This window comes from Otolemur garnettii, unplaced genomic scaffold (genome assembly GCF_000181295.1).
Source record: "Otolemur garnettii isolate 467f Iridium unplaced genomic scaffold, OtoGar3 scaffold00113, whole genome shotgun sequence".
Classification (NCBI taxonomy): Eukaryota; Metazoa; Chordata; class Mammalia; order Primates; family Galagidae; genus Otolemur; species Otolemur garnettii.
Window position 1 is genome coordinate 6,018,905 of NW_003852508.1, and position 12,088 is coordinate 6,030,992.

At 39.0% G+C, this 12,088-nt stretch overlaps 1 protein-coding gene across 1 annotated transcript in view; it reads right to left on the reverse strand.

Moving 5' to 3' along the window:
* Positions 1-12,088, reverse strand: part of TRAM1 (translocation associated membrane protein 1) — a 45,057-nt gene that overhangs the window by 15,552 nt on the left and 17,417 nt on the right. The window contains exons 5-6 of the mRNA XM_003797258.3: positions 11,054-11,112; positions 8,827-8,911 (exon numbers count right to left, since the gene is read on the reverse strand). Coding sequence (XP_003797306.1) covers positions 8,827-8,911; positions 11,054-11,112 — 144 coding nt within the window. The remainder of the gene's footprint in view (positions 1-8,826; positions 8,912-11,053; positions 11,113-12,088) is intronic.

The following is a 12,088-nucleotide window of genomic DNA, read 5'->3' on the forward strand; positions in this document are numbered from 1 at the left end:
AGGAGGTGGCTGTAAATGACTAGGTATGGGAAATACTGGCATATCCCTCCAGCTGTGTCAGCCAATGCTCCCAACGTGGAAGGAGAAAACGGCCCAAGGAAACTCTCAGTAATTATAAAAGAAAGCTTTTTAGTTTTAAAAATGCTAATTAAACTCATTTTATTACATGAAAACTAGTGTAAGACAATGTAAAAAAACCAATTTGATGGAAAAGTGCACTAATAACTTAAGAAATTAAAAAACTTAGCCGGTTGAGCTATAGGCGCCGAGCCTTTTCTTTTTTTTAAGACAGAGTCTCGCTCAGTTGCCCTGGGTAAAGTAACATGGCATCATATTTCACACCAAACTCAAAGTCTTGGTTGGGCTCAAGAGATTCTCTAGTGTCAGCCTCCCTAGTAGCTGGGACTACAGGCAACTGCACAACATCCAGATAGTTTTTCTAATTTTAGTAGAGATGGGGTCACATTCTGAGCTCAAGCAATTTATCCAACTCAGCCACTGAGTTGGCCTTATCTTTTGTCTTTGTACAGGTGTGAACCACTGCACTTCGCCTTATCTTTTATCTTTATACCTCAACTCAGGTAGGGACATGATTGCATTTGGTGTTAGCTAAGGAAAAACCCAGATTCAACTTTGCATCTTAGCCCTAACTTTTCTTTTCTTTTTTTTTTTGAAACAGAGTCTCACTATGTGGCCCTGGGTAGAGTGCCGTAACATCACAGCTCATAGCAACCTCAAACTCTTGGGCTTAAGCGAATCTCTTGCCTTAGCTTCCCAAGTAGCTAGGACTACAGGCGCCCACCACAATGACAGGCTATTTATTGTTGCAGTTGTCATTTGTTGTTTAGCTGGCCCAGGCCAGGCTTGAACTCCTAACACCCTCAGTGTATGTGGCTGGCACTATAACCACTGTGCTACGGGATAAGAGAGGGTAAAATGCCATCATCCCAGCTTCTATCTTCACAACCAGCAAATGCCTAAAGCAAGAATATTTAAAATGATATGTATAGCTTCTGAAAGGAGAATTATCATGAAACTTTTTTCTAAGTAATGATGCAGTCGGCTACATACAATTATACATAAACTGCATATTCTTTTTAAATTTAATTTTTTTTTTTTTTTTTTTGAGAAAGAGTCTCACTCAGTCACCCTGGGGTTGAGTGCCATGGTATCAGAACAATCTCAAACTCTTGGGCTCAAGTGATTCTCTTACCTCAGCCTCCAGAGTACCTAGGACTATAGGTGCCTGACCCAACACCCAGCTATTTTTTTAGAGATGGCCTCCCAGAGTGCTGGGATTAAGGTGTGAACCACCATGCCTGGCCATATAGTGTATATTCTAAAGCAATGTTTGTACACTCAAAACCTCCCATGAAAAAGTAAAAATGTGTAAGAGAATGGATAGCCAGAATAAGTGGTTCTTACTAGTTATGTGACCTTGGGTTAAGTCCTCTCCAAATAATGGGGTAACAACAAAAATACCAAAAAAATTAAATTAAAGATGAGTGACAGGCTCGGTGCTTGTAGCTCAGGAGGCTAAAGCACCAGCCATATACACTGGCGCTAGTGGGTTCAAATCCAGCCTGGGCCCGCCAAACAACGACAACAACAATCAAAAAACAGCCAGGCATTGTGGCGGGAGGCTGAGGCAAGCTAATCGCTTGAGCCCAGGAGTTGGAGGTTGCTGCAAGCTGTGATGCCATGGCGCTCTACCCAGGGCAACAGCTTGAGGCGCTCTCAAAAAATATAAATCAATAAAATAAAGATAAGTGACAGAAATGAGTAAAACAACACAAAGAATGGTAGCAATTGTGGTTAATCGAAGAATACACACTCTAGATAAAGCCATTTCCATATGATTAAAAAATACAATGGCAAAAAAGAAAACAAACAAAATTCCTTGACAGTCCATGTTGTCTCAAAATGGAAAAAAAAACCCAGAAACAAAACAAACAATGGAAGTGGGGGTAGCATACCATGATTTCTCAAATGAGAAATTTTATCCAGAAAATAGCTGTTTTTCACATCCTTGTCCTATCCTCCAATTCCCATAGGGTTACAACCTCAGTGACTGGGTGCGCACACGTCTTTGCTCACAACAAAGACCTTGCCCAGCACCCTGGTTTCTAAGGCTTACATGTTTACACGAGGACACGGGGCATGGGGAAAGGGAAAGAACAGAGGCTAGGTAAACTTTGGGTCTCTTAGAGGAAGTTCATCAATCGGTTCAGTGGCTATACTGCAGATTTCAATAAGGGAGTCAGCAAGGCATCCAACGGTGTCTCATCACTGCTCTAGAATCTGGAGTCTGGGTGAATATAAAAGTGCTGAAATATAAATCAGGAGCTTGAGGCTGTGAGGTACTATGAATGCTGTGAATAGGCACTATACCCAACTTGGACAACATAGCAAGACCCCATCTCCACAAGAAAAAAATAAAATTTTAAAAAAGTGACTGAGAGAAAACTTTTTATATTTAAGACTTTTTATATGTCATCATCTGGTTTTGTTTATTTATTTAAGAATAACATTTTTTGGCTCGGCGCCTATAGCTCAACTGGCTAAGGCGCCAGCCACGTACACCTAAGGTGGCGGGTTTGAATCCCCAGCCCGGACCCGCCAAAACAACAATGACGGCTGCAACCAAAAAATAGCCGGGCGTTGTGGCGGGCGCCTGTGGTCCCAGCTACTTGGGAGGCGGAGGCAGGAGACTCGCTTGAGCCCAGGAGTTGGAGGTTGCTGTGAGCTGTAATGCCACGGCACTCTACCCAGGGGGACAGCTTGAGGCTCTGTCTCCAAAAAACAAAAAAAAAAAAGAAAAAAAAAAAAAAGAATAACATTTTTTATACTTGAATGAAGAAAATATATATAATGGAAATGAATTATTAGAGGTTTTCCCAAGTTCTTAAATATTCTTTTTTTTCCTCCCTTTTTTTCCTTACTCTATTGCCCTAGGTGTCAACCTAGCTCACAGAAACTTCAAACTCCTGGGTTCAAGCAATCCTTCTGCCCCAGCCTCCTGGCTCAGACATACGAGTCCCAGCCACTATAGCTGGGACTATAGGCACCTGCCACAATGCCTGGCTAACTTTTCTGTTTTTAGTACACATCAGGTCTCGTTCTTGCTCAGGCTGGTTTTGAATTCCTTAGTTCAGATGATCCTCCTGTTGCAGCCTCCCAGAGTGGGAGGATTATAAGTGTGAGCCATCATGCCCAATCTTCTTAAATATTCTTAATGATAACACTCCCTGTAGCTTATCTAAGAATGAAATAACAAGGACAGGTGCTGCGACTCATGCCTATAATCCTAGCACTCTGTGAGGCCAAGATGGGAGGATTGCTTGAGCTCAGGAGTGGGAAACCAGCCTGAGCATGAGCGAGACTCCATCTCTAAAAATACCTGGGCATTGTGGCAGATGCCTGTAGTCCCAGCTACTTACAAGGTTGATGCAAGGGGATCACGTGAGCCCAAGTTTGAGGTTGCTGTGAACTTTGACTCCACAGCCCTCTACCCAGGATGAAAAAGTGAGACTTTGTCTCAAACAAAAAAAAAAAACAAAGAATGAAATAATGATATTATTTCACGAAATCATAAATTAATTCTGATAGTTTTCATTTTTCATAGAAAATCTAGTAAATATAATGTATTTAAATCACAACAAATTCTAAAATTATAAATAACTTCCAAGTTGACATTTTCAGTTGTGATTCCAATGTTTATTAAACATAAACATATAAATTAAATTTATTATAAAAAAATAAATTTAGAAAATGCCATGAAAGCTATGTTAACCAATTTGATGAAAACATTCCAAATTGTATATAAAACCAGCACATTGAACCCCATGACTGCAGTAATGTACACAGCTATGATTTAATTAAAAAAAAAAAAAGAAAACACATTTATATACTAAAAAATAAACTTTGCTACAACTGAATATCATATATATACACTAAATATAGGGCAAAGATGTTCCCCCAACCCCCAAGTGGAATTATCTTACATTTAAATCTTTACAAAGTTCTTTTTTGTTTGTTTGTTTTTTGAGACAGAGTCTCACTTTGTTGGCCTTGGTATAGTGCCCTGGCATGACAGCTTACAGAAACCTTTAACTCTTGGGTTAAGCAATTCTCTTGCCTCAGCCTCTCAAGCAGGTGAGATTATAGGCTACCGCCACAATGCCCGAGTATTTTTAGAGATGGGATCTGGCTTTGAATTCCTGAGCTCAGGCAATCCACCCACCTCAGCCTCCCAAAATGCTGGGATTACAGGCGTAAGCCATCATATCCAGTGTGACTTATATTATTTACCACAACAAATATGTCTTTGGGTAAGACCTATAAACCTGAACTGAAAAATATCAATAAATGCCATTTCAAAATGATTATAGATGTCCAATGTGGAATTAGTGAGACAAGTAAAAGATGATGTACTCTGGAAAAACTCAGATGATCTGAAAAGTAGCACTAGCTAGCTAGTGATGAATGGCAGATATTATTAATAATATCAAAGTTGGGCTTGGTGCCTGTAGTTCAAGTGGCTAAGGCACCAGCCACATACACCAGAACTGCCAGGTTTGAATCCAACCTGGGCCTGCCAACAACAATGACAACTACAACCAAAAACTAGCCAGGTGCTAGGGCAGGCTCCTGTATTCCCAGCTACTTGGGAGGCTGAGGCAAGAGAACTGCTTAAGCCCAGGGGTTGGAGATTGCTGTTGAGTTGTGAGGCCACAGCACACTACCTAGGCTCTGTCTCAAAAAAAAAAAAAAATCAAAGTTGCATATGGAAAGTGTGAATATAATTGTCATGAAGTAGGAATAGGGAAAAACATTATTTTTAGTTTATACTTTATATGATATACAATTATATGTATGTGTAATTAAACTAAAATTGAATATTAGAAATAAAACACTTGCTTATTTCATGATTTTCCTAAAGCACATATATTTAAATTGGCTAAAAAATGGCATAAGTCTTCTTGTGAGCAAAATGGAATACTATTTATATTAAAGCAAGCATGGCATATTTAAATTTTCTCCTTGAAAGAAACTAAGTTATTTGTTACTAACAGACCTCTTGAACTGATATTAAGAGTCTTCCTTTCTGTTTTGTAAATTTATTTTTTATTATTTTTTTAGAGACTGAGTCTCACTATGTTGCCCTGGGTAGTATGCTGTGGCGTCACAGCTAACAGCAACCTCCAACCCCTAGGCGTAGGTGATTCTCTTGCCTCAGCCTCCCGAGTAGTTGGGACTACAGGTGCCTGCCGTTCTGCCCGGCTATTTTTTGATGCAGTTTGGCTGGGGCCAGGTTTGAACCCACCACCCTCAGTACATGGGGCCGGCGCCCTACCCACTGAGCCACAGGCACTGCACAAGTCTTCCTTTCTTTATTTGTCTGTAGGATTGGTTCAAAACAATCACTCTACTAGTTTCTTCCAGTAAAGACTTCTTCCAAAAATAATTTTCATAGAGAAAATTTTAAGAAACTGTTTAACACATATGCAGCTGTTACTTTCAAATTATGTTAATTACTTGAAACAGTTACTTTCAACTGTCATATGTAGGTGTTAAAAATAGTTTCAGTTAAGTTCTAAGTTATGCAAATTATTCTATAAAAATTAGATTGCATTTCTGGAGAAATGCCATCTGGCAGAAACTGATAAGAAAAGAGCTTCAGGAACTAAAATGAACAATTACTCTGAAATATCTCTCTTTAGTTACCACGGTCAGTGAACAAGATAAAGACATGATGGTATTATGTTCTGGAGTACACAAATACCTGAAGAAAGCTTTAAATATTTGAACCACATTACAAAGACTTCAAGAAACTATCATATTCTGAGTAGGACTGTCTAACAGAACTTACTGCAATGATGAAATGTTCTGTATCTCTCGTCTGAAATAGTAGATACTCACCACATGTGGCTAATGAGCAGGTGAAATATGGCTAGTGTGATCAAGAAAGCAAATTTTGTCTCTTTTTAAAGTTAACTGAGATGTGACTAGTGCCTACCATTTTGGACAGTACAGCTCTAGGACATTTGTGACTCATGTTAGGAGCTTACTAAGTATGGAAGGGCTGCTGGAAACTGCAGGCCTGATAATTTTATCTTATGATAGTTCTAAGTCAAAGGTTTAAAAATAAAAGATCGTCATCCTAATCCTTACAATCAACTTAACTGGAAAAACATTCTACTTCATAAAAGAAATCAACATAAAAAGACCTAAAGTGCTTTAGTAAATGGCCACTGATTTGGTGCTGTCCTCTAATCTTAGCAGACACTAATGATGATGGATAAGAGAACACGTAAAACACAACAATAGTAGCAAATCAAGTGCCTAAATCACGAATTAACTATTCACAGCACATATAAAAATAAGTGTATTTTTGAGGAGGAAGAGAGAAACTGGTCACTGGACATGTTGTCATACTTCTATTTAGGAAGGCTTCTCAAAGTAAAGAGATTAAAAAAAGGTTTCAAATGTAGAAAAATAGAACTATATGTACAAAGGATAAAGAATATAATGAATCTCCGGGCGGCGCCTGTGGCTCAGTAGGTAGGGCGCCAGCCCCATATACAGAGGATGGCAGGTTTGAACCTGCCCCCAGCCAACCTGCAACAAAAAAATAGCTGGGCGTTTGGGCGGGCACCTGTAGTCCCAGCTACTTAGGAGGCTGAGGCAAGAGAATCACCTAAGCCCAGGAGCTGGAGGTTGCTGTGAGCTGTGATACCGTGGCACTCTACCGAGGGTGACAAAATGAGACTGTCTCAAAAAAAGAATATAATGCATCTCCATAAACCTATGACCCGGCCTCAACAGTTATTAACAAATGACCAGACTTGTTTTATCTATAGCCATCAACACTTCCCTTCACCCAGTATTTTTTTTTTTTTTTTTTTTTGAGACAGAGTCTTAAGCTGTCACCCTGGGTAGAGAGCTGTGGCGTCACAACTCACAGCAACCTCCTGGGCTTAAGTGATTCTCTTGTCTCAGCCTCCCAAGTAGCTGGGACCACAGGTGCCCATGACATGTCCAGCTATTTTTTGGTTGCAGCTGTTATTGTTGTTTGGCAGGCCCGGGCTGGATTTGAACCCAGCAGCTCTGGTGTATGTGGCTGGCCCCTTAGCTGCTTGAGTTACAGGCGCCGAGCCATTCCAATATTATTTTGGGTTTTTTTTTGGTTTTTTGAGACAGAGCCTCAAGCTGTCATCCTGGGTAGAGTGCCATGGCATCACAGCTCACAGCAACCTCCAACTCCTAGGCTCAAGCAAGTCTCCTGCCTCCACCTCCCAAGTAGCTGGGATTACAGGCACCTGCCACAATGCCTGGCTATTTTTTGGTTGCAGCCATCATTGTTGTTTGGCAGGCCTGGGCTGGATTCGAACCTGCCAGCTCAGGTGTATGTAGCTGGCGCCTTAGCCGCTTGAGCTATAGGCACCAAGCCTCCAATATTATTTTGAAGTAAATCCTACACAGCATTTCATACATGGGGATTAAAGAAAAAAAAACTTATAACAAAATGAAATAATGGTGTTTGATTAATTTCTCAGAAGGAAAAGGTATTCCAGTAAAAAGATGTGCTGGGGTTATAGAACTAGTGAACATCAGTGTGAATGAAGCAGAAAGAGAGAGATGAAGAGCAACCAGGGAAGAGGTGGCCTGGACAGGAGAAACCCTCAGAGCACAGGGAGGCAACTCTGAGTTTAAAGCAGTAAGGAGTCAGCATAAGTTGCAGAGGAAAAGAGCTAAATAAGGGAAATAAAGTTGACTTTCCAAACCATGAAAGCCTGCCTTCAGGAAGTACTAAGGGGATAACTAGAGAGAGAGATATTACAGGCCTCCAACAGTTCAAATATTTTATTTGCCCAAATAAAATAAATAAATACCTTTCCCACACAGCTAAAAAAGGAATGTTCCACACATTTCTGGAAAGGCTATGCTAGTAAATATTTAACTATGCTTTACTCTTTGTTCAATACTGAATTTTTTTTCTGGGGGGGGGCGTCTTACATAAAGAACTGTTAGTTATAGATGTGACCAATCCCTTTTGCCTCACTTATGAAAAAGACTGCTAATAACAATAAGATAAAATAAACACTACATTTTATTTTACCTTCTTTAATTTTTGAGACAGAGTCTCACTCAGTTGCCTGGGCTAAAGTACAGTGGCATTATCAGAGTTCACTGATATTGGAGTCCTGGGTTCAAGTAATTCTGTTGCGTTAGCATCCTAAGTAAGGGAGGACTACAAGCGGACACCACCATGCCTGAGTCATTTTTCTTTCCTTCTTTTTTTTCTTTTTGCAGTTTTTGACTGGCACTGGGTTTGAACCAGCCACCTCTGGCATATGGGGCCAGTGCCCTACTCCTTTGAGCCACAGGTGCCGTCCTCTATTTTTTTTTAAAAGCAGAGACAGGGTCTTGTTCTTGCCCAGGCTAGTCTCTAACTCCTTGAGCTCAAACAATCCTCTGTACTCAGCCACCCAGAGTGCTAAGATTACAAGCATGAACCACTGTCCCCCACCTAATATTACATTTAAAAAATCAAATTTTAATTTACATTACCAGTAATGTAATTGTAAAACGAGCAACCAGAATGTCAAATGTAAAAGAATCCCCTCTATGTTAAAATACTTATTTTTTTAAAGAAAGACTTAAGGATTTTCGTCTGTATGTAAAGGTAGGGGGACGGTGGAAGAAGGACCAAAAGAGTCAAAGTGAGAGGGAAGCAAAGACAGAGGAAATACTTAATTTTACAAAGACTTTCCAAAAAAGAAAAAATAACAAAACTTTTAAAACTATAAAATCCCAGCTTACTTTTTTGGTTTTCTGGAAGTAGAGTTCAGGAAAAGCATGAAGCCAGTAAGCCAACTGTGATATGTAGAAAAACTTCATTTGAAACCTGCACAACAGAAGAAAGTGAAGAGTATCTTACTTATTTAATTATATATCAACTTTTTATGTTTTTATATCACATCTGAATGTCTTTATGTGCTGTCAGAATGTGCTCTTTATTTTCCTCTGAATTTCTGTCTTACACTATGAGTTACTGGATTTCAGAAACTAAGCAATAAAAAAGTATATTTCAACCTTGAAAAAAAAAAGAATATCTTTTAAAGCATCATTTTTTAAGGAATAAAGTAAACAAGTCCTGGAAATCCGAATATGCTAAGTAGCTACATCTGTTGTATTATTCCATACAATATTCTGCATACCTTGGAACAACTCTTCAACAACTGCTTTCCCCATCTCCCTAGGATATTCCCACTATCAGTCAATTCTATAATAACAATACTATCTGCAGAAGGCTGCTAGCAAGCAAACTAGCTGGAGGAGCCAGAGCTCCTGTCTGCTAGTTAATTCTGACTAGCATGTCATGGCAGCTCCTGAAAACATAAGAGACATAATCAACAGAGCATGGATTAATAATCACCCGAAAGTGGGATAATCCCCATTTCAAATATCCTCTGACTTTTTTTCTTCTTAGAGAAATGGTACCTCTCTGTGGTTGGAACATGGAAGCAGAGCCAAGATTAAAGAGAGAAATAAGACATAGAAGGGTTCTTGAGGAGATAAAATCAGTTTCCTCTTTATACTTTATCCCTCTAGTCTTTCTGCCCTAGAGGAGATATAATCAGTTTCCTCTTTATACTACATCCCTCTAGCCTTTATTCTCCCTTTCCCACCTTCTCTAGAAGGCGAATACAGTTCCCTTCACATAAATATGATGTTTGTAAAAGTTCACTGAACACTGAACTAATAAAATTTTTAAAATTCAGAGTATGGTTCAGTAGAGGGGTAATATTGTTGGACTTAAAACAAAGATATTCACGTTCATGTTATTTCAGGGAACTACTTTCCTTCTTCGTATCTTTTCCACCAATTCTCTCATCACGATGTATTTACTAAGCGATGCTCAGTTGACAAGCACTTCGCACAACAAGGGATATAAAACAGATAGTTCCTACTGCTGCCAAGACACACACAGTTATGGGTCCATATGGGCATAATACAAGACTTACATAAATGAGACAATTATAGAACAATCAAAACAATATATAGATGTTTCATAAAACATAAGCCAAAATGATGCAAGGAAAATTAACATAGATAGTGGTCCTAGAGCTAGGCTTGAAGGATGAATAATTTAGCTGAAGATCTTTATAATCACTGAGCACTATAACCTGGCAGCACTGTACAGAAACCTTGGGGGCTAGAGAGATGAAAAGGAACAATCCCTTTTCTTAGCAAAGAAAAGGTGCGAAAGTATGGAGAAAATGGAGTTGTGAGGAGAAAGGATAAGAGAAAAGAAAGGAAAAAGTATTACGATTGTTAAAATCAGCTGTCTCAAGCTAAGAAAGAAGCGGAAAAGATTATAAAGGCAGTTTCTGAGTTACAAACATCCAACTGACAACTCACACTTAAGAATGGAGGCTATTAAAAAAAAAAAAAAGAATGGAGGCTATTACAGGTAATAGGTAAATGTACCTATACCAACTTACATACAAATTCAGCCTAACAACAAAACTACAGAACCTATCTCATGTGTAACCTGTGGACTGCCTGTATACATAAAAAAAAGTACACAGGAATTTTTTTATGTATTTGAGACATAGTCTCATATTGTTGCCCTCAGTAGTGCTGTGGCGTCATCGTAGCTCACAGCACCCTCAAACCCTTAGGCTCAAGGCATCCTTTTGCTTCGGCCTCCTAAGTAGTTGGGACTCCAGGCACCTGCCACAACACCCAGCTAATTTTTCTATTTTTAATAGAGACAGGGTCTTGCTCCTGTTCAGGCTGGTCTCGAACTTCTGAGTTCAAGCAATCCATTTGCCTTGGCTTCCCAGAGAGGCTAGGATTACAGGTATGAGCCACCACACCCTGCCTAGAAATTTTTTTCTATGGCAGTGGGACTGTCAAAGATACAGATTTACCTTTTTTATGAATTTGTCTAATATCTTAAAAAAATAACAAGAAGGAATTCTGGTTAATATTGACATGAGTTTAGTGCTTAACCAAAAAAGCCCGGCTAGAAATAACTTACGTCATCAGGTTATGGGGATAAGCCCTCCACAAGATAGTTGGGTCTGAGATGTAGTTTTCCTAAGAAAGAAGACATAAAAATTAACCCATGAGTACAATGTAAACTTCTTGGAAAATAAGACAGTATTTTCACTTCTTAAACATTTACAGTTCCCCGTATCAGGTTCCAAAGAGCCCACTAAAGTCAAACTCTATATAATTGTTTCGGTTATTCTCAACTCAATTTGAATTTCTTACTTTAGCAATGTGAAAATCAATGATATGAATGAGATATGGAATCAAGTAACAGGTAATTACTGGCCTTCAAAAACCTTTCAATCCAGTAGAATAAAAAAATACACAAACATATGTTTGTATAAAACAATCAATAAACAGTAATGGTACATTAACAGAGGTATAGTAAGAGAAAGAGATGAATTTCGTTTTAGATCAGACAAGGGATTTCAGGATAAGACGTAGCACCTCACAGAAGATAAAGGATCAGAGCGCTGACAAGTTTTATGGATTTATGTCCATTAAATACTACCTGAATCTTTTTCTTTTTTTTTTCTTTCTTTTTTTTTAATTAAATGACAGTTGTGTACATTAATGCAAACATGGGGTACAGTGTAGTGTTTTCATATACAATTTGAAATATTTTCATCAAATGGGTTAACACAGACTTTGTGTCATTTACTTAGTTATTGTGTTAAAACATTTATACTCTAGTTCTAGTACCTTTGTTAGACAGACCATATAGGGGATCTTTCCAATCACCTTCTCTCCACCGATCCCTGAATCTTTTTCTTAGATAACTAGATCTTTTCAGTGAGAATTACTACATAGTAAAAAAATAAATTAAATAAAATCTAAAGTGACTAAAATAAAGTCTAGGCTTGGTGCTGGTGGCTCAAGTGGTTAAGGCGCCAGCCACATACACCTAAGGTGGTGGGTTCAAATCCAGCCCGGGCCGCCAAAAACAACAATGATGGCTGCAACCAAAAAATAGCTGGGTATTGTGGCAGGCGCCTGTGGTCCCAGCTACTTGGGAGGCTGA